We start from the raw sequence: 24,365 nt of genomic DNA on the forward strand, positions 1-24,365 counted from the left end.
ATTTCTGAAGGACAGCTACACTTCTAAAAACAGGGATTGAACAGTTACATTTTTAAACAGAAGAGAGCAGAACATCTCACTATCAGGTAGAATACAAGTTATGATTTTATAAAATCAGCAGTTATCTACATATCAGTACAACTTTTCTGCAAGAAAAAGACGCTAAAACTAATTATTTGAGAGAACTGATCTATTTATCATTATATTTTTTTACTTTTTGGAAAAAGAAATCATAATTTCTCTGACTTTTTAGGGGAATAGGAACTTTACAAGAGAATTTATATGATCAAACCATGAGGTTCAATAAATAATTCCTGTTGTTCAAACAGAATTTGAATAGAAAGAATCAGAAATGGCAACTCTATTCAAATTCTGTTAAAAAATGATAGATACAATCAAAGCATCGAACAGACAAATGAAATCAGATATCTGATAATCATTCAGAATTTAGGTTGCACAAGTTCTAACTTTTCAACTAATTTTAGAACATAATTTGTTCAACACAATTTTAAATCTTTTTAAGGCAGCAGCATTAGAATGGAAATCTCAATGGCAATTTTTCTGAATCATCATTTCTTGAAATTTCTTGTCCCGCAGGACTTTATTTATGAGTATTATAAATAAAAATAGAAATATTTCTGTACAAAATAGTGAATTATAAAACAAATAATTGCAAATGTTCGTATATTAGTTAATCTTTTCAAATGATATTTGCACTGTAGGGACATTAGGTATATTTTTGGAAGCAGGCAAGATGAAAAATGAACAATCACCTTCGCCGGAAATCGAACTACGGACCTCTAGAATACTGACCCAGTGTGCATAACCACTACACCCCGAAGGCGGGAGAAATACCTTATAGCACTCCATAAATTCAAGTATGTGTATATAGAATGATTATAATTAAAGTTCCACTTTCAAAAGGCTGTAAAAGAATGACTGGTTAGAATGATCTGAATATACATGAAGCAATGGGAATTCATCTGATGAAAATAGTTCAAAATTTTATCAATAGATGGCACTGTATTTATCCTAATAGGCTGACTAAAAGACGTGACATGGGCACCACATATTACACTTACTAAAAACATGGAATACGTGCAATTCCCACTATTCTGCATATTAGAAGCTCTTCATGATTCTGTTAATGAAGGATCAGGCTCTGCTTGTGAAGCTTTTTTATAAGAATGGATACAGTGTTTTAATTGCTCTGAAGAAATTTGTGACATTAATGGGTGTACGATGTGGATCTGGGTCGGATGTCTGTCAAGGGACTTGACAATTTGTAAATCCAAAGAGACTGGTTCATTTCACACGAGATCTGGCAGAGGGAGGAAAGCAATTGCTTCAATGTCAGAAGAAGATGTGGCTATAGCTTTGTAAGAAGAGATGAGAAGTGATGTGGGAATCCTCAGTGCAAAGGGAATCAATTGCTTGATCTTTAGACATGCCTATCAGCTTGGCTTATAAAATTTTATGAAACATCCTACAATGCTATCCGTTCCAAATTACACACATTCAAGAGTTGCTTCCTGCCAACCTGCCAATATGATGAACTTTTGCCATTACAATTTCTTGCTTCGATTGAAGTGGATAATGCATGAAGAATGAACATTTTGTGGACAGACAAAGCCCCATTTCTAATATTCTGTCAATACTCAAAATGGCAGACAGTAGACCAAAGCCACAGCTTATACCTCTTAATGTCTGGAATGTTTTCAGGACAGTTGAAACATACTCACCATTCTTGTAAAAAAGCATTACAAGCAGAGCCCTATCCTTTATTAACAGAGTCATGATGAGCACTAAGACTAATATGTGGTATGCATGCCGCCACATCTTTCAGTTAGCCCATTATGACAAACATTACCTATTGGTAAAATATTGAACAATTTTTTTTTTCTTTGGCGAGGCAGATTCCCATTGTTTCACATATATTGAGGTCAAATTTTATGTTACTCTGACCAGTGGTCTTTTTTTTCAAAGGAATTTAAAAGTGGAATTTTAGTTATAATCATGCTGTGTACAAAGACTTAAAAATTAGTATTTCAAAAACACATTACCTGCTTTGTATTACTGGTGGTTTCTTTGCTAGATAAAGAGTTGAATCTGAAGGGAGGTTTATATAAATCAGATAGAAAGTAACAATGTGGCACAAGAAGCCTAGCAGAACAACTGGATCTCTTCCATACTTGTTTGTTTTCTTACCCAATATTCCAAAAATAGCACCACCTGAAGACATTAAATAAAATTATTTACTCAAATAGTGTTAAAATACAATAAAGTAAAAAAAAAAAAAAAAAAAAAAAAAAAAAAAAAAAAAAACGCAAACATTTACCAAAAAAAAAAAAGTTCTAATTAGGTTATCTAAATATCTTAATGATGTAGATTAATAATCATTTCTAAGATGGTAATCAAGGAAAATAATAATAAGATATCACATGGTAAAATGGCATCAAAATTCAAATAGTAATGATAGAGTTTAAAAGAATTCAGAGGTGACTGTGATCCCCTTTTAGAAATTCTGAAAATTACCATGGAGTAAAAACCCAGCATGATTTCAAATAGTTCAGTTTTAAAATTTATTACAAATTAATACATATGCTTACTCTATTATTTCAACATCCTACTTTTTTGATTTCTAAACATTTTTGCAAATAACTTTGAAACTTTAATAATAAATTTTAGCATCCTTTCTTTTTGAGAGGGGGAATGACGCATTTTTATTTTTCTTTGCTAACAATTTAAAGCTCAGTATGATCAGAAAGACATTTTGATGCAGACAGTAGCTTAAACATTTACGGTGGCTTTAATATTATTAGATTAGAACTTGAAGTATGGATATCAGCAGATATTGGAGATGAGAAATTAGAATATAAAGAAATAGGATATAAAGAATTTTAGTCAGCTTTCCAATTATTCTCTAAGTTATCCCCACAACCTTTACCAATACGGTCTTCAAATGGATTTTCTACCCTAATAGCTACACATGCATTTTTGTATAATGAAAATAAACAATATTTTATAGTCTCCACAACTAGACTATTAGAGCTGAAGGATGTTCTACATTCTATCATATTATTAGCTGTGTGATTAAATGAACATTTGACAAGTGGGTTCATAGAAGAAAGTTAAAACAGATTTAATCAATTTCATTGATACTAGGTATTTTCGTTTTCCATATTCTCTGAGCCCCAAAGTTCAATATGAGTTGCTTTTGTTTCTGCACAACACAACTATCTAATGTATTTGATGTTACGTGTTTATATAGTTAAAAGTTAAAGAGTTTCAGTTAAAGAGTTTCGAGTTTATGTAATCTCTGGATGATATATTTTATTTAATAAAATTTGAGAAAGATGACGAGTTAATATTTCACAAATCCAAAAATTTCAGATCTGAAAAAGTTTAAAAAAAAAAAATAAAAAAAAAAGAAGAAGAAGAATTCCGGTAATATCTGGACCACAATCATTCCTGGGAATTAATATAAATATGAACAGGGAAATGTTTCTTTTATATACAAGAATGCCAGTAAACTACAGGGTGGGCCAAATAAGACCTACCAGTGTTAAACAGAAATAACTTTTTTTATTTTTTGATATAATAGTTTTTTTTCTTTTTGTATGTTATAACTGAATTCTTGGAAACTTATTACGAAACCATACAGCACAAAACAACGTGTTAAAATTATAGAGTTTTTCTATTCTTGTCAATGATCAATTGTTATGATGCAATGTAAATATCGGCAATATTTTAAAATTTAAGTGTACTGTTTGGTGCGGTGTTATGACCGGTAGAGTTATCAGTCCATATTTCTTCGAGAATGAGGATGGAACAACAGAAACGAATTCCGGAGCTTCTTACAGAACAATGATTGAAAACTTTTTGCGGCCAATGGCGGAGCAGAATCCTTTTTTTATGGGGATATTTAAAAGACAAAGTGTCTGTTAATAAACCAGAGACTATTAGACAGATAAAGCAGAATATTCGAGATGAAATACTGAGCCTTCAACCAGAAATATTGCATGGTGTAATGGAAAACGCGTTAAAAAGAGCCAATCTCTGTATCGAGAAAAATGGTGGACATTTGTCTAATGTCATACTTCATACATAATTTCCAGAAAATATATTTAATATATAAAAAACATTAATCAAAATAAATGATTATTACAAGAGTTATCCATGTTTAACATTAGTAGGTCTTATTTGGCCCACCCAGTAAAAATATCATTCAAATACAAAACAAGTTTCAGATACTGAGTAAACCAATTTAATCATAAACAATATGATAAAACTTTTAGAATACATTGCTGCATATTTATGTATTATTAAAACTCATGAAAAAGAAATAATATATGTCTAATGAATATTTGAACTGCATGACCTTAAAAAATTAGCTCAAAATTTTAGAAATGTAATTGACAAACCTGTAATTTCTCCAGCACCTATACAAATTCCAGAGATTCCAACAAATTTTACAGCATCTCTTCCAAACTGTCTTGTGAAACCAATACCTGTTCCATACACACCACTGAAAAATGATAATTCGATACCTGTAAAAAAATGCTTTTAAATTGTGTTTCTTTAAATAAAAATTTAAAAAATTGCAAAAGAAGTTAATTCTTTTAAATAAAAAAAAACTTTAGTATTTTTCATTTGTTGGAGTTCAAACATTCATGAATTCCATTTTAAGTGAAATTATGACCTTTCCCAGAAAGAAAATTAACATTAGAACCCTGCTGAAAATTATTCCATTAAAGTAAGTTACTTCATAAAGTATAGCTTATGTATCCACTAAAAGAATTTTCACATGCAAAGGAAAGGATTGAGGAGATTGTATTTATTGTATTTATCCATGCAAATGTAAAGTACCCATCTAAAATATATCTTATGTCATTATTGTCTGTAATGCAAATTATGCACCATTAATATGTAACTATTATAAATGCTGCAACGTAAACAAATGCCCGAGCATGGTGTTAGTGTGTCCCGTGAGAGTGCACTTCCACAGATGGTTAGCTCTGTGGGACGATACCAATTTTGTCCATAGTGATGTTTTGATGCCCCCTGTACTTGTTTCTGCCTGTCGATGCACAGAAACTCATATCTTAATATGTTTGTATCAACAGTAAAATAATATATTTGTCTTTCATGCTCCACCTGTTTAGCACTACACGTGCATTAATAGTATACAATAAACTGTATTATTTATGTATATTTAAAGCATATTAATATGTTATTTATTCAAAGTAATGAGTAGATAGTTTTATTATGTATTTGTGGAACCTGTATATTAACTGCATATCCACAGCACCTGTACAATCCTTGTTTAGCAGTGTAATTGTAATTTGTCAATTAACTACCGATGGGGCTTCTTTCAGGGCCCTGTGTGAGGCATAGTTTCTAAATAGTGCAGAATGAGATATGTACCTACTTATCACTGGAGGCCACCAAGTATCCATGTCTTTTCTCATTTACCTACATACTTACTTGCTCGAATATATTTGTTGTTACTCACTATTTTTAATGATGTATTTGTCATCAAGCCTTTTTTCTGAGACATATATTTTAATATTTTTGCATTGTTTAGCCTTACATCATATTGATACATTCCATAGGTTGATTTGTATAAATTTTGTTCTGGTACTTTAATATGTAGCAATGTTATAAAAATCAAATTTATAACCAAATCATTTTAGGTTAATTGAATGCAGAACTAAAGTAAAATATAAAATACATAAAGACTAGGGCAGTTTCTAATCATAAAATTTCTTCTGCGACAAATTATGGGATAAAACAGATCAAAATATACATTTTATAGTAAAAAAAATTTTTTTTAAATATCAAATAAGCATAAAAATAAATAAAATAATTAATAAACTAAAATAAAAATATTTAAAAATCTGTTTTAAATTTATACTACAGAAAATACTAATGTAAATTTATACAAAAAGAAAATGATCATAAAAATTGACACCCATGCTGTATGCAACATTTACATCCATGCCTGTATCCAGTGCAGGATTTACCTACAAGCTACATAAGCTATAGCTTATGGGGGCCTCCCAAAAAATTAAAATATAGTATAAATTTAGTATTAAAATATAGTATAACAGACATAAAGGGCCCCATATCTCTAACTTAGGGCCTTATCAAATCTAAATCTGGCTTGTATCGAGATCCTGTTTGTATCGAGATGTTCTTCAAGCCCAACATAGAAAGAATATGTCTCCATTTCAGGAGTTCTTGCATTTCGTATGCAACTTGCAACATGCTTCCTGATATCAGTATTCTCATTTCATGAAACTGATGTAATATGATGCAATGTTAATTATGATAACCCTTGCACTATTATTAAGTTAAAAAAACTGTCATGATAGTCCTTTGAATTCAAATGTTTTCAAAACTCCACTACTTGAGAAATATTTAAGGCATAATCATTGCACTGCTCCTTCACCTAATTTGGTACATTCCATATATAAGATACATGAGTATTTGCTCAGTATCCATAAATCCACCAATCATAGAAGGGATCCGCATTGTAACTAATGGATGTAAATGGCTAACTTATAAAGTATTTTTTTGGAATCTCCTGCTTCAACTCTTATCATAATTGATATATTCAAAAAACGTTTTAGTGTATTCTATCACCCCTTAAAGTTTGTCCCATTAATTTAAAAACACCCAGCAATTTTCTAAAGCTTTATTAACAGGTAACACCAGAAGGAATACATTTAAAAATTTTTGGTATAAATCCAATCAAATAATTCACCAATTCTTAAATTAAAATTTTTATTAAATTTTTATAAGTGAAGCTCTTACTTGGGTGTGGTTTATTTGATTATGGCAAAGCACATGAGGGCAATTTATCTAAGGGAAGGGATGGCTTTGAAATTATGTCAGGTCCATCTATTATTTAAAGCCAAGAAATATAAATTTCACACAGTACAGTAATTCAATAATGGGATTGTATATTTTTGAAAATTTTTGCAAGGATGAGTGGTCAAAACTATGCTGCAATTTGAAAACTCATATACCACTTGACAGAGCATACCATTTTTATATGACTGAAGTATGTAATTTTTAATTTTGTATTCACTATTTTGCCATTATTCCATTATTTTCCTTAAAAAAGAAAAAAATACGGTATCATTACTGCATTCAGTACTATTTGCTATTGACATGCTTCTACCAAGGAGAGGAATTTCAAGTAAGTGACATAAAGAAATTAAGAGCACAAAGCTTTTTTTGATATAATATTAGTTACTAAGGCTTATTTGATTTCAATAATAGTATGTAATATTATAATTAAATATGAATTAATAAATAAAATATTGTCAAAGACAATTATGTCAATACAAAAGACATTAAAAAAACTTGAAAATGATATCAAGCTTTAAAAAGAATGCATTTAAAAAAAAATTAATTACATACATCAAGTGCACAAATATAAAAACTTACCAGTGTATATGAATGTAATAGCAAGAAGTATCATTTCTTTGGATTTAAACAAAGTAAAGGCCTTTTCTGAAAATGAAAGTAGTATTAAAAAGAAGAAAAAAATTAAACAAAATACAACAGTAAATTTTTTCTCATATTCAGTCTCAGAAATGCTTAAATAAGGCAATTTTTTTTTTTATAAAATAAGCAAATTATTATTACCACACTTTACTGCTAATTTCATTTTTCATGTATAATGACTGAAAAACTTGCAAATACTATATTTTAAAAATTTTAATACAATCAAGAAATTTAATTAATTTCAATACAGCTTATGAGAGGATATGTTTTCTACCATTAAAAATTAATTAATAATTTGGGAGCCCCCCTTGCAGTGTGGGTTAATTAATGATTTGAGAGCTCCTTGAAAGGCAGGATTATAATTTATCACATAAATTTGCCTCTGCATGCAATACACAACTTAAGTTATATAACTTTAATAATAGGGGAAATTTCCATTTATTAAATAATATAAACTGTTATATTATTGTAGTTTATTTTAAACTTTATTGTACTTTATTTTAACATAACCGACATCAAATCATAACATTTTGTTGAGAGTTTTAAGGTTTAATGTTAAGAAATTAGCTATTATGGTTTAATCTTTATTGTAACTTCTTTCTGTAGTCCTCATCAGAATGCAAATATGTTATTGTGTATTTAAGCTCAGGGTTTGAATGTTTAGAGATAGAGCTTCTGGCTGTTACATAATATTACCAAATCTGCCTAAGTTTATTTCCAGCTTTAACTTCTTGCCTGTTGACGTTTATGTATCACTACTTATCTTGGAACAGCTTATGTAGTTTATGGTGGGCGTAGTCTCCGATTACATTAAATGCATTTTGAATTTAATTTTATCTTGTTCTAATTTAAATATCCACAAGTAGCGGAGGTTCACCTGTTGCACAAGCGGTGCCTTTCTATTCAATTAAGAATTAAATAAAAATGTTATTTTAACTTTTTTAAAACTTTGTTATTTTCTATAGACTAAAGCCATAACTCACTTCCAGTCTAGTAGGATCTATTGACACAAGTTTCAAGATATAGAGAAACCCTCCAGAGTTTTAAAAATACATTCGCTAATGTTATAGAACTGTGTTTAAAAACTTTTAAAGTTGCATTGAATAATGCTTTAGAATTCTTTTCATTGTATTAGGAAATAAAAACATACATAGTTTTTTTTATTACATTAATGGCATAGTTTCTTTAATTTATAATAATTCCTGAATTAGAGTTGTAATAACTCCTAGTTATAAAAATAAATTTATTATTTGAAAATCTCTTATTGAAAGGAGATCTTATCAAATATGATATTAACTATTCGAGTGGAATAGTAAATTATTTAATATGCTTTTAAATTACTATTTAATTATTTAATGCATCATTTACTTCTTGAATATGCATTCTATTTTAAGGACTTTAATGACATAACTTAAGGACTGCATGTATTGTATTTATTTATATAGGTAGTCCATAAACGATTTATACAGCCAATCTGGGGTAGCAAATGAGATTTCAGAATCTGGAGTCTTGAAATCAGATCTGTATGTAACTTGGATCTCTAATGACACATGAAATATACGGTAATAGTAATATAATGATTAATATTTGGCAAAAATGATATGATGCAAAAATAACTATAATACCCCTGCACTGTGATAGCAAATTACAAAAACTAACTTTTTCAATTCAAATGAACAGCACACAGAAATGGACTTCCAGAGAAAGTTTAGAAAGAAGATAGAAGAAAGAAAGAAAGAATTTACTTTTACACAAATTTAATGTTGCTTTAACACCTTACTACCTCAGAGAACATTTTTAAGACAAGAAGATGACTAACATTAAATAGAAGATGATGTTGATAATGATGTTAGAGAACATAAAATGGGTTCTGAAGTATCCACTCTCACAACAATAAGACTTTCAAAATCTAACAGGAAAAGACAGGCGAGATGAAAATGCAAAGTGATTATACAAACTATGAAATTACAGTGTGTGTTTACAAATTCTAGGACAATTTCAGAGCATAATTAATGTTTAAAATAAAAGTGCATTTTTTTTTTAAATGCCTGATCTGATATCCTTTTGTCCAGAGTATAAGTCTGCATCAATGATTTCCTTGATAGAAGGGCCTTTTCTAAAATTTCCAGGGGTACTTATTTCCTTCCACTATTTCTGTTCCCAGAGTCCATGAATCGTAGTGGTCTACACTTAGAAGGAGCTCTGTTTGAAAACACATAGCCACAATAGCCCAGCAATAAAACAAGGGACATCACAGGAGTACACTGAAAAGCTATGCATGCAATGCTGTGTCAAATTTCATTTTTCAAGGAATGCAGAAGTACATTTCAAAGTATGGCTTGTTGCTTTGTCTTCATAAAGTTTCACTCACTGAAAGTCACTGCGATAAAGAAATGGAATTTCTTCTGTAAATATAGGATGCAAAACTTTCTCTTGACAGTGCACTCAGTTGATTTTAACATTTATTTCTACACTTTTTATTTAAATTTCCCACTGAAAGATAATCTTGTGACAATCATAAACCCCTTGCTGAAACATTTTTTGCATTGATGGAACCAGGTTTGTACCTTCTATTCATTTTCGATGTAAAATAGACCTTTTTTTTTTAATTGTAGTCACTTAGTTAAACTCATGATCTATCTAGAGTAAAAAAATATTTCCATTAATAGCTTTCATACATAGTTCTACAAATTGTTCTCAGTTGAGGCAGAAACTTGGCAAAACTGGTGCAGAATATGTTTAGCTTTTTTCAGTTGTAAATTTGGTTTATTATTTTATTTATTGTCATTACAAACTTCTATCATGCATTTAAAGACTTTACAACTGATTTTTGTGATGACGGATTTATTTTGCTCCTAGAAACTTTAATACCATGTACTTCACAACATTTTTTAATTATGGAATAGGAATATTACGCTTTGAAAAAGCACAAAAAGCCTACCCTTCAAAACAAAGTGGTGACATTTTGAGAGAGAAATATATTTAAAAGTAGCAGAGAAATTTCTCATTTCAAATAGTAAGGTGTTGTTAGAAATTTTTATTCCAAAACAATTGCTTTTTTTTATTCTTTATTGAAATTTTTACAAAAATGTATGAACCCCCTCTGTAATTAAATGTCATGCAAATGGACATAATATGCCATGCAAGTTTGTTTACACATGCAAAAGACACCCTTCTTGAATTGCTACCATTGGGTATTCCAAACTCAATCATAGAACATACAATCAAGAAATAATCAGTATTATAATTCATAGAAACAGTGGCGTAGCTAAGGAGGGGCAAGTGAGGACATCTGTCCCCGGGTGCAGCATCCAGGGGTGCCAAACTGATGGTACAAAATTTTAGAATGAAACTTTTTTCACTCTTGGCACACAGAAAGTAGCACAAGATCTTCAGTTTTCTCTGGATGCTGAAAACCGTACCTACGCCTCTGCATAGAAAAATACTATTTACAGTTTACCTGTATTTTCAACTAGTTTAATCTGGAGAAAAGATTTTTTAGTTGCTGTATATTAAATCCTACCATATTCATATAAAAAAAAGACTACAATATAAATAGCAGAAGAATAAATCTTATTATAAATGAAGAAACTAGATTACAAATGAATATGCTATCTGCACCAAACTGACAGCATGGCCTTCCTCTGATGCAATTTAGTTTTCAATATGATTCGTGCTGATTCATCATGCTTGGATCATTTATTCAATTCATGTTAATGTAGGGGATCCCTTTTTCATCAGTGATAATTCGTTAACAACATGTTCCTTTTCTTTTTGTAATTTTGGTACACAGTTTTGTTTTACGCTGATGGTCTGTGATAATAATTTTCCCATTGTTTCATAACAAACAAATTTTATTTTAGACAGAACTCAATTAATCCACTACAACGTTATTATGCTTTGGTTAATTAGGAGTTGACAATATTTTATTCTTTTCTACCCTCAACTGAAAGCTTGTTTTGGGGAAGGAGGGGTGATTGCAAAAAAATTAATGTATCACATACAATAATTGAAAATCGCACAAGATATCTTGGGCTTATTAAAAAGCTTGATATTTGGGTTCTGCATGAATTTAAAGAAATTCACTTACAGAACAGAAATTCACTTAACACAATGAATCAGTATTTGCCATAGGCATTTTAAACGGATCATCTACATAACATTAATCGAAAAAATTTTCCAAGCATGACGAATCAGCTCAAATCATATTGAAAGATAAATTGCACCAAAGAAAGACCATGCTGTCAATTTGGTGGGATTACAAAGATGTTGTGTATTTTGAGCTGCTTTCAATGAATCAAACAATCAACTCAGATGTTTACTGCCAATAATTTATGAAATTGGAGAAAGCAATAGAGTGAAAAAGCCAGAATTGGCAAAAAGCCAAGGAATTGTGTTCCACCACGATAATGTGAGGCCTCACACGTCTTTAGTAACACATATGAAATTACTGGAGCTCGGTTGGGAAGTAATGTTGCATTCCCCATAAAGACACAACTGTGTATAAGAAGTTTAACACAATATCTAAACAAATCAAAATTAAAATAAGAATTCATAATAGAACAAACTCGAAAAAAATGCAAAAGGGAAAATATACAAAATTATAAAAATATAAAAATTAATTTCCTTTTATTAAAACTCCAATTCAGAATTCATCAGGGTAAAATTAAAGCTTCATAAGAGACAATTAATATGTTTCGAGAACATGTTTCGTTCTCTTGGTTCATTTGAAATCAAAAACCGAAAAAAGATTCAATTAAATTTTCATTTAAGACATTAAAATTCTTGTAAAACCAACGCACAGATATCCTGAAGAGATTTTCTAAAAATGTGGCTAAACTGAGATATTTGTTTAAAATATGGATAGATTTATTAATACATAAGCAACATTTCATCTCAAAACTTGGAAAAGAATTTTTTTAAAGGATTTTATCAAAATTCCAGGGATCTGCCTTTTTAATTCTGATAAAATAACTATTATATGAATGAGAAAAAGTAGTTACAGATACCATGCTGTGACTTTTTTCATAATTTCAACATACTGTCTATAAACCGAATTTTTCTTTTCTCGTTTATCTGCTTATACCTAAATGGTTAATAAATATTCTTCTTTCATTTAAGTAAAAAAGGTTAAAGTTTTTTACCCCTGTTTTAAAGCAACCATTTGAAAAGTATAAAATACCTCTTTATGGAGAAAGACAATGCTTTAATTATGCAAAAAAATTACTTACTAAGTTCCACCAATGCTCCAACATTTTCTGACCCAGTACTAGATAAGAAATATTAAAACATTTTTAATAATACATATATTTTATTATACAGAGTCTTAGTTAAAAAGAAATACAAAGTACATAAAGAAGTAACATTGCAATGTGTAATCAATGGCATGAAATTAAAATGAATGACACATATCCTGAATAACAAGTTTTATTTATTACCTAGACAAAAAAGTAAATTAAAAAAAAAAATAATTTTCCTGAAATTTTATTTTCACACAATTAATGGTTGTTCCATCCCATCCTATTGTTGTAACATTCATCTCATAAGCGGGTGCTGCAACATCCCCAAACCAGCAGAATCTCTGTAGACCGCAAGCAGAGTGGTTGTTCCTTTAGGCTCCTATGTCATCTTTTGTAATAGCCATCAGTGCTAGCAAGAGCGTACAGTTTTGATCCTTAAGGCCCCTGTGCCTTTCTATTGATGAATAAAATTTTATAATTGATTACAGTCAATCATTCTTTCGACAGATCTCACTCTCTAACAATGGTTAAGCTTGAATATGAATATGATGAGTTAACAATTATACTAAAAAAAAGGTAACTCTATTTTGATCTAAATATTTGCAAGAAACATTTTAGGTATGAATGCCTATTAACACAATCAAAATTACTCAAACTTTATCTCTGAATTCGTATGTTGCACAATGTTAATCACAGCTGTACCATAACATGGGCTCTTGTAAGTATCCAAGATATTTGACAGTTTGAGTAAAAATATTCATAAATATTACTCATGCTAAGAATACAATTTAAAATTTTATTCCTGATAAAATTTATGAACAACATTTAGACTTAAAAATTACATTACTGTGTAGATATATGATTTTAAAAACGAATATATTTCATTGTACAAGCACTTTATATAATGCTGTGTGTTACAAATTCAAAGAGATCTTCTTAGGCCAGATGAAGAGGGAAACTTGAATATTTATTGAGATAAATAACAGTTGACATAACAACAAGAGGAACAATTTTAAGTAACCCTGGAAAGGAGAAAAGACACAGATAGGGCAGAATTCTCTGTAACAAAGAATAATATCATAGATTACCAAAGTCACCATTAAGCCCAAAGCAGCAATCACCACCATAAGTTAAAAGTGTGAACATGCCAAAAAACTTGATCCAACCACTACTTTATTCACTGACTGACTCCAGCATTCAATGCGGACAACATTTATAGGTTTGTTGAAAGAGAGAGACTAAGCACATCTGGAGCTTTAAAAAAGGTAATTTCTAAGGCTTTTAAAATATGTAAGCACAGCTACTGGTATAATATTCCACCCAGCATCATTAAATATTGAGGCTACATAAACACATTCATGAAAGCAGCTATTTAATCTAGAAACCTACTATTCAAACAAATGCTGGAAGACATGTGTTCATAAAAATAATTTCTTATCCTGCCACACATCACTAGATATGATCTCAGAGTTAAAAGATATATAATAAACATGAAATAAAAAGAGCATATGCTAAGTGGCTACAAATTTAAAATTAAATAAAACACATAATAAATAAAATTACTACACAGATTAAAAAATGCATAAAACTTAAATTACAAACAAATGAAAAATTTACAATAGTATATTTCATTACGAAGTAGATGTTTACCAACATATTTTATATCAGAATGAGTATCTGTTCAGCATCTAGATTTTAGAATGATATCCAAACTGAAATAGTCAAATAGTGGCAAAAACGTAACTTTTATCAAATCTTTAAAAGATCATCATGGATTAAAATAATCAGTAAAAAGTAAAAGGTTACTCATATCATTTTACAATAACTATATTTATTTGCCATTCACTAGAATTATATCAAAATTACACCTAATACTCTTGAAGATTTTCTATGTAACTGCTAATAACATTTCTAAAAACGTAAATATCTTTATCTTTATATGCCACAAAACATGTTTTGAAAATCGGAATAAAAAGAACTCAGAAGTATTTGTACAACCAAGGCATTTTAGAATAACTGAGGGAACGTCTCAGTGCACTGCACTCACAGTAAAAATATCTAAAACTATTATTTCACTTACTGCTTGCAATTTCTATATAGAGTAGGAGAAATGGAAGAAAAGAGGAATCCACAAACTCATTGTATTGTCAAACAGAATTTATAACCCACTATATAACAGTTCTCATTACAATTAATAAAAGATTTACCCACAATATAATAGTGTTCTCATTATATATTTGCTTTTCTTTGTTCCTTTTTTAAAAAGACTAATTAGAACTGATCACATAATCTTCCCTAATTGTTTAAATCAATGGTCTGAAACTCAGATTGTATGTGGATTGAATGCTCAATATAAAAGTAATTAATGGGACAGAACATTTTATAACAAAATTTAAAGACATTTTTATCAAAAAGAAAAATAATAAAATAAAATAAACTTTAATTTTCACTTATTGAATATTTACCAAAACATGCATAAGCAACAATAATAACATCACGAAGGAAGAAATTCAAATTTATATTATATTTATTTTCTATCTGAAGTCTTACAGAAACTGCAAAAAATTTGTTGGTCAGACTTAGTAATTCAAAAGCACTGACATGTAAATATTAAATTTTAGACAGACATTTATATCAAGTAAGCTCCACAGTTTAAATAATTGATTAAATAATTTATGTTTAACCAGAAAACTAGAAATTTCAGAATATTGAAGCACCATCAGCTATAGGATGACAAACTAAATACAAGTAGACAGTAACAAACCTGCAAACTATTCATTATATCATTTCTCTTTTAATAGCAATCATGCACATAAGCTTAGTCCATATCTTTATGTCTCTAAAACTATAAGCACTGTCTTTGCAACAAATATACAATTAAAATGCATTTGTGGGCCACATAAAATCACTTCAGGGGCCACATGCGGTCTGTGAATTTGAGACCACTGGTTTATATAATTAAAAACAAAATTTAATTCTTGGCAGAATGAAATTATACCTGGTAAGGTCTGTGAGTGTAGCCGAATCACTTGTGCTACTTCTTAGGCACAGTAAAAGTGAAACACCTGCCAATGAAATACCAAGAAGTACCCCATATACAACAAATCTAGAACGTTCATCGATTTCAGACAGACCTTGGAACTGAAAATACACAAAGATGTTTCCAAATAACAAGCTGAAAGAATAAAGAAAGTACACATTAAAGAAGTTTTTTAAATATAAGAAAACAAAAACATATATATATATATAAAATATATATATGTAAATAAATAAATAAATAAAATAAAAATAAAAAAAAAATAACTAAGGAATTAAAACAAAGAGAATGTACATTCATTCAAACTGTATGCATAAACAGACAAAATTTTCAATCACAATTTTAGTTTCAATAATGGTAGAAGTGTACAGTATAATATATATATATATTAATGCTGCTACAAATATATCAGTAAATAAGAAAATTTAATGTAGGCTTTTTAAAAAATCAGAAAGGATGAAAGGTAAGTGGGATCTAAAAGTATCAGAGATTTTAAATCCAGATAATGTCTGAGAAAGGGAATCTCTTATTAAAATACAGAACAGGCGAAGAAATTCTGCTGTCCAAACAGATTTGTTCATTAGAAAAGTTTAATTCCTGTATGATTTAATAAACACATTTTAATTTGACTACCTGCATTATTTTTTAAACTTAGCTTGGTGTTAAAACAGCTAAAATAAGAAGATGCCATCATTAAAAGATAAAACTAAAACTATAAAAAAAATTAATAAGAATACAAATTTGATAAAAGTAGAATTGATGAAAAAAATGGATATTCTTACATTAGTAATGAAAATAAAAATTTCTGAAATAAGCAAAGTTGATGAAGGAACAGAAACTTGAGGGAAATCTGCTTCAAACAGTAGAATGTTTAAGGGAGAAAATTTCCTGAGATTCAAGGCATATTTTCCTGAAGTTTTACATTCAATAACTTGCATCAAATATTACTGCAAATGCACTTATTCTGAAGGAAAAGGGCAAAAGAAATAGCATTGCATTTAAATGTGAAGGCTGATTATATTTTCAACTGAACGGTTGCATAAATTTAAATTACACCCCAGAACCTTATGTCTTATCAAAAAAATACAAAGATGTTCAAGTTGAATCTGTCCAAAATTCTTCGAAGAACTGACATACAGAAGTGAAAGGTTACAAGCTGGAACCCATTTTTAATGTTAATGTAATAAGCACAGTGAATGGCGGGAGGTGAAGAGGATGATCTGCTTTGAGCGAACATAATGGTTAGTTATACAGATCATGGAAGCTGAATGAACTCAGATTTTTTACATTACAGCTGCGCTTACTACAGTTGTCAGCCTAATGGAAAGGATGACTTTGAGAAAGATTTAAATTCTCCACAAGATGCTTGAAAAGCTCAAGCAAAGATAATTTCATCCCAGATTGAACTACTAGTATCCAGTGATCTCATGCATGCAATCACTGGTGAGGCGAAAATGACAAGATTTTGAATTGTCATATGAAACTGAATACAGGAAACAAGCATTTTTACACTAGACATAGTACAGAAAGAAATCAAAACATGATTTCAACAACTTCATGTTTTAGCTAAGCTTTATTTACTCCAACAAAATTTTTGAATAAAGTTAAAATCTTGGTTAAATTACAACACTAATAAGGAAGGATTCCTAGCTAAGACAAATACAAATTTCAAGTATTTCTGTTATTGCTGGTTACGGCAAAACACAGATATGATACGGTTTATTCCTTTGAACTTTTACAATTTATAATAAAATACAAAACTGAATATTGTTAGGTACTTATATATTAACACAGCCACCTTAGTGATTTTTTGCAGACGGAAAGGTAAAGGTTACTTAATGGGTGAAAGTTAGTGATCTTTGGAATGTTTTTAGAAGGATTCCCAGACTACTGATATTAATCTAAAGCCAGAAAACATCACTTACGTATGAAAAGAACCATTTAACAACTTAAAATACAAATTTTAATAATTTTAATTATCAAATAAAGATTACATGATACATAACAAAAATAAAACACTTACACCAAATCTTTCTGTAATCCTTTTGTGCTATTTTTTCCCAAGTACACACAGCAATCTGTTTATGTTTAAAAAAACATGAGAACTACAGAGACTCAGCATCACTCAAAGCTTGGCAGCATTGGCTATTTACCAAATGCATCTTCTCATTGTTCTTTTTAGCGATTTTGTGGCATAATTCTGTATTTCTGCAAAAATTTTATTGCAGTTTCTCCCATTGCTGGGAAATTCCATAAGCCTGCGTTTTAAAATTAAGTTTAAGGCAAAAATTATCATGATTGGTTTATAAAAACCACTGAAACACGGCATAAAACAAAAAGAACACATGTGAAAATGGCAACGTTTCTTGACTAAAGGATTGTTATCAGCATACTTGCCTGAAGAATGATAATGTGCATGGCTGCCAGAATTTTGTAAATTCTGAAAATTTAGTGCTTTCTAATAAGGTGGTTGCGATAACACTAAAGTACCTATTGTTTGTTATACATTACCAAGAATTTTTCTCATAATTACCGTAAGTATCACTTTTTGTGAGAAGAATTTGCCTAAATACATATCAATTAAGAGCCTCTTAGACTTAAGGATGAAAGAACACCTCCATTTATTTTAAGAAATCATACAGTACTGTCTCCAAAACAACTTAATGAAACAAATTTCAAGAATGTCATCAATGATACTAGTAACAGGAAAACACACAAAGAGCGATTTAGAATGCCAGAATTAAGGTTTTATTTCTAAAATAAATGCAGAAATTTTATTTATTTCCTTATAAGTCACTCTGATATTTTATAGATTTTTTAAAATGCATTGAGAGTGGCGAAAAATGCTGTGGCTATGCCACTGTATGTAACTGGCTCTTTTTTGTTATGCCTACCAAAAGTTAGCCGTCAGAGATATTCCAGATAGCAGACTCAAGAAGAGTGAAAATTGCCTCACAGTTCACTATACATGTAAATATTGATGGAACCAAAAAATGAGGATAACTATAGTCTTTTAGCAATGATTGAAAAAACACAGAGAGTCACAGATATTTTTGCAAAATGGTTCAAGAAAATCAAGAAGGCAATAAATAAAAAATTTAAAAAAATCATAGTTTTATTTTTAAATAATATATAATTTGGATTTTTATGATTTAAAAAATTAAATAATTTAATTATTTATTTATGAAACATGGATTATACTATAAACACACTAAAAGTAGGATGATAAAATTATATCTAAATAATAATAGCAATATAGTAACAGCTATAAAATTCTTCAACTAAAATGTTCATATTTCATCCCAAAGTAAAATTTTAATTACATAGCTCTTTCATTTATATTTTTTGGGGCAATTACTTACTTACTTACAAATTAAGCTACATAGAGGGTGCTCTAGTGTATAAGCAGGTATCACAAGTAACCATAATATGATAACCAACAAAGAATAAAACATCAGGAGATGAAAAAATAAATTAAAAAAGAGAGAGAGCTTGTGAATTAAATCATATTAGAATTATGGCCGTGAGGATTCAAGAAAAATAAATCTGAAAATGTGCATATATTAGATTTAGTTTCTACTAAGAATTATTAGTTATTTCTCAGATTAGCATATCTACACATTATTATATGCAAAATAAAATTTGGATTATGGTTTTCCTGGCAGAATTATCAGTACACAAATAAAAAAAGTTACACATCTATTATTCTCAGATAAAAATGTCTTATTTATGTTTCACAAAATCTAAATCAAAATGTAGAAAAGAATAAATTTAAAAGCACATTAAAAGATGTTTTATTTACAGAAATAAAACTTGCCAACTTCTTTTTCAAAATTTCTAATTTTGTTTTCAAGTAATAAAAGAAACTATACTTATTAAAATATTCAGCGATTTTTCCATATAATACTCAACATAAATGCATTCTGTTTTATAAACTGCATCACTATAATGCTGCTGTTAAAAATGAGTTTGAATTTAACAGACTTAAATATAAATTTTCCTTTTTTTTTTAATTATAATAATTAACCTTTCAATTCAAAATGTCTCCATATCTGTTTTCCACGTTACAAATGAATCTTTTCATAAATTATACTCCTACCATCACCAAAAAGCTATAATTTATTTAGAAATAGTGATGCATAATAGCACATGATATAATAATGAAGTTGATAACAAAGAGCTGCTTAAAATTTTTGTGTTTCATTTTATGCTGTCTAGATTAGGAATTTATTATGGGAAGGCAAATAGTGCGTATCTGCCATTGGAAGAGAAACATGGTGATGTAGAAATTAAAATTATGCAAAAACACAACCTTAGACTGGCATAGAGTTAGAATAAAGCTACCAGCTTCAAGGTAGGACATAGATTGCTCTTCTTTATTGCAATAATGTAAGGAACATTACTGCAGAGAATTGCAGTAATGTGAAGAACAATAAATTTATATGAAAATCAGTGAATGAATTAATGAGAAAATGAACTTAACTCTATCTGTTGAGAGAAAAGTAATAAAATCTATGTCAATCTTAAGGGCTTTCCCACTCTTATATTGGTTTCTACTTTAAATACCTGCCCGAAGTTTTTTCTAAATGAAATTGGTTTACATTTAAACTATGCATAAGCAAGAGCAATGATAATATTCATCCAATAAATTATTAGAAACTAAACTAAATTTAACCAATAAAGTGTTTAAAGGCTTTTATTTACTAGGCCACTGGTATATCAGAAAGAAAATTATAATAAAGAATGAATGGGGATTAATTACTTTAAATTTTGGTTACATAACATAAAGAAATATTTCAGTTCTGAATTTTTAAGAGCTAATTTATGTGAAATGAATTGTCATGAGCATTAAAATAACTGAATTATTTTTGCTAAATAAAATGAACTATTAATATTTTAATTCTAATATAGCACATTTGTTAACTTATTAGTTTTAGAAATTTCAGAACTGAATAATTTTAATTCCTTTATTAAGGTCAAAGTTTTAAAATGTTGAAATGTTTTAAAATCAGTATAGCAAATATGCTTATAAGGCAAACCAGATAGCTCTTAGTAATGCATCCTGTATTTAAAAAGAGGTTTTTTTGAACATTTCACATTTAGTTGAAAAAAAAAACCTCATACAATAATATATTTAGTTTAGAAAAGCACTTATTATAAATGAACTATTATAATTGTTTAAGTTTTTATAAAAAAAAGTTTTCATTTGCATAAAATTGCAATTTTTTAACATACCAATGAGAAATGTAAGAGACTACATAATACAGAGATTTAGTTTATTTATAATATTGTATATTTTTCAATGTAAATATTGCATATATGGGAAAAGCATCTAAATTTATATGTAAATGTGCATTTTTTAATACTTAAAAGGCTATATTTTTCTGAAATGGCAACAGATAATTTCTATTTCTTTCAAATTAAAATTAAAAATTAATTTTGTTACGGATTTTGTATTTATTTAGCTACTTTTAGTAGAATTGTACTTTAGTAAATTGTTTCATATCCCCATGCAATGCAGCACGAGAGACTTATTTGAAGAGAAAGCTATGCTGGAAAAGTTAAAATACAAGAGCACGTGCATTTAATAAATAAATATCTCATAATTGCTTTTCTTTTGCAGAAAAGTCGAGAAATAAAAATTACCAGAATGTTCTCATGCAAGATTAAAAAGCCTAGAAAAGCTGGATTAAAATATCACAGTTCAGTTGTTTACTTAGTTCTTGTTGTTGACTGTAGCGAATTTGCGGTGAGATCGGATTAGCTTTTTCTGCTTTGAATTATATAATATAACTGCATAACGTTTTAGTTGTTTAAAATATAACTACTGTGAAATATTGTGATATTGTAAGAATATCTCTGAGGAAATTTCAGCATTTTGTTTTATTTCTTGAGATAAAAATAAATTTTATTAACTTTTTATCGACTTGTGCATTCAATCTACACTCAAGAGCCAAAACATTATGACCAGCCCTACATTTTGCGATGAATGCGCCTGGATGACGTGATCAGGCATGTGATCAGGTGGAAGTGGTATTTAACTACTGCTGGAGAGTCTGAAGAATCATTCTTTCACTTACTTCTGTGTGTGATGGGAAAGGCTGCGGATTTAAGCGACTTTGATAGAGGGCAGATTGTAATGGCTCGAAGACTCAGAACAAGTATTTCCGAAACTGCATGACTCGTGGGTTATTCGCGATCTACAGTTGTTAGTACATACGAAAAGTGGATGAATGATGGTGAAACCAGCAGTAGACAACATGGTGTTGGACGTCCACACGCTATCAAAGAAAAAAGTCGTTGGAGACTGTCTCGCATGGTGAAGCAAAACCGGAGCCAGACAGTGGCTCAGCTGACAGCTGAATACAATGCAGGGCCAAGTAGAAAAGTACCGGAGCACACTGTTCAGAGGACACTGTTGGATATGGGGCTACACAGCAAATGTCCCACTCGTGTGCCTTTGCTGACGAAGCGTCATTGCCAACTGCACCTGCGCTGGGCCCGGGAACATCGCGACTGGTCCATGGATCAGTGGGAGAGAGTTGCTTGGTCAGATGAATCATGGTTTCTCATTCATCACGCCGATGGCCGTGTCAGGATACGCCGTCTTCCAGGAGAACAGTTGCTCCCTCAATGCACAGTAGGTCATACACAGGCTGGTGGTGGTGGTATTATGCTTTGGGGGACGTTCTCTTGGGCGTCTCTGGGACCCGTGGTTGTGGTAGAGCAGACCATGAATGCTACAGGGTATCTGAACATCATTGCGGACCAGTTGCACCCTTACATGGCCTCTGTTTTTCCAGCTGGAAATGGAATGTTCCAACAGGACAACGCCCCGTGTCACAAGGCTACAACTGTGTTGGAGTGGTTCCAGGAACATGATGCTGATTTCCAGTTAATGTCTTGTCCGCCTAACTCACAGGATATAATTCCGATAGAACACATTTGGGATGTCATGGGACGGCAGCTCAGAAGTCAAAGACCACCAATTCGCAATATCTCGGATTTGCGTGACCATTGCTACAACATCTGGTACAATCTGTCTCCGGCCATCTATCAAGGACTTGTGGCATTCATGCCAAGGCGGGTTGAAGCCGTGTTACGTGCCAAAGGTGGCCCAACTCATTATTGACAGGTAGTCATAATGTTTTGGCTCTTGAGTGTATTATGAACCCATATGCATGCAACAATTAACTGATTAACTTCCAAATGTAAATATGCTAACACAAAATTTATTTAGATCTTAATGCTTTCAATCCATTGATGCTTCATAAATTACTGAAAATTGCATAATAATGTCATAAAATATTTAATTAAAAGAATGTTTACATTGATACAGGAAATCTATTAAATGATGTCTATAAATCTATTAAATCTATAAGGCACTGAAATAGTTCAAATTTTCAGCTTTAATATTTCAAATAACAAATTATGTTTTAAGGATTATTATATAGTTTCACATTATAAAATTTATTCCTATGACATACTAAAATTATGTAATTTACTGCTACAATGTCCCAAACTTATACTTTATCATAAACATTGCCATTTTTTGAAAACAATATTTTAATATACTTCAGAACTTATGAAAATATATAAAATGAAAAGTAAATGCATTTTAACCATTGGGACTTTTTCAATTTATGATACATTTTAAGAGAAACTAAGAAATTCAAAGTAAAAATTTCATTATTAATTATGACATAACTACAAATACAGTATCACCTATGAACTGTGTTACAGTACACAGATGGCAGCAAACAACACTCCTTTTCAGTAATAAAGGATCTTCATTAATGAATTTAACAAACAGAGATGAAGGAAAAAAATCCACTCTAACCTGCACTGCAGTAAAGCCCAGAAAACACCACTATTTCTTGACATTGTTTCAGAGTCTGAATTGATGGTCAGAAAATTACCCTGACCGGTCCAAAACACTAAAAGAAAAAGTAATTATATATATAAAAAAGAAGAGGAGTGCAATGAAGAACTATGCATTACATAGAATTGTCTTTTAAATACCTGAAAGGTGCTATCCATTTTTAAAATATTATTTGATATTCATTATGCAAATATATTTATATATAAGATTTATTATAGCAGGGAATGAGTTAAGGTTTCTCCTGAAATATTTTGTTGCCCTCAACAGAAAATCATTTCTCATTCATAGATCATTTAAGTTTTATAAGTTTCAGTGTTTTATGCAATTTTTAGGGTTTCATTATGAATGTTTGTGTTTTTAATTTTGTTAATTCATTGTTGTTTTATGTAATTTTCAGCAAGCTATTATTATTTTAAAATGGCTATTGTTTTGCATGTGTTAGGTTGGTGAAATGTTTGTCCCCAATGATTAGCAACTAAACGAGAGGGTTGGGTGGATAACACATTGGATATTAGCTTAAGATAATCCAAAATATTAAAATTATTACATTCTAAATTTAATTCTTTTGCTTCCACTTCTTTAATTAGCAACAAAATTCGTGGGTCAATATAGTTGCTCAAAGCAACATGCATGCCATCCCTGTAATGTATAATATATATTTATTTATTCGTTAATAAACACAGACTGA

General features: G+C 29.9%; 1 protein-coding gene across 1 annotated transcript in view; it reads right to left on the minus strand.

Annotated features, from left to right (window-relative positions):
* LOC118184446 (UNC93-like protein MFSD11) overlaps positions 1 to 24,365 on the minus strand; it is a 117,253-nt gene that overhangs the window by 16,601 nt on the left and 76,287 nt on the right. The window contains exons 5-10 of the mRNA XM_085824990.1: positions 23,636 to 23,732; positions 15,757 to 15,933; positions 12,750 to 12,787; positions 7,459 to 7,524; positions 4,425 to 4,550; positions 2,064 to 2,232 (exon numbers count right to left, since the gene is read on the minus strand). Of these exons, the coding sequence (XP_085681116.1) occupies positions 2,064 to 2,232; positions 4,425 to 4,550; positions 7,459 to 7,524; positions 12,750 to 12,787; positions 15,757 to 15,933; positions 23,636 to 23,732 (673 nt within the window). The remainder of the gene's footprint in view (positions 1 to 2,063; positions 2,233 to 4,424; positions 4,551 to 7,458; positions 7,525 to 12,749; positions 12,788 to 15,756; positions 15,934 to 23,635; positions 23,733 to 24,365) is intronic.

The sequence above is a fragment of the Stegodyphus dumicola genome, chromosome 10 (assembly GCF_044657685.1).
Source record: "Stegodyphus dumicola isolate Sdum_Otavi_A_Nest chromosome 10, ASM4465768v1".
In the NCBI taxonomy this organism is placed as follows: domain Eukaryota; kingdom Metazoa; phylum Arthropoda; class Arachnida; order Araneae; family Eresidae; genus Stegodyphus; species Stegodyphus dumicola.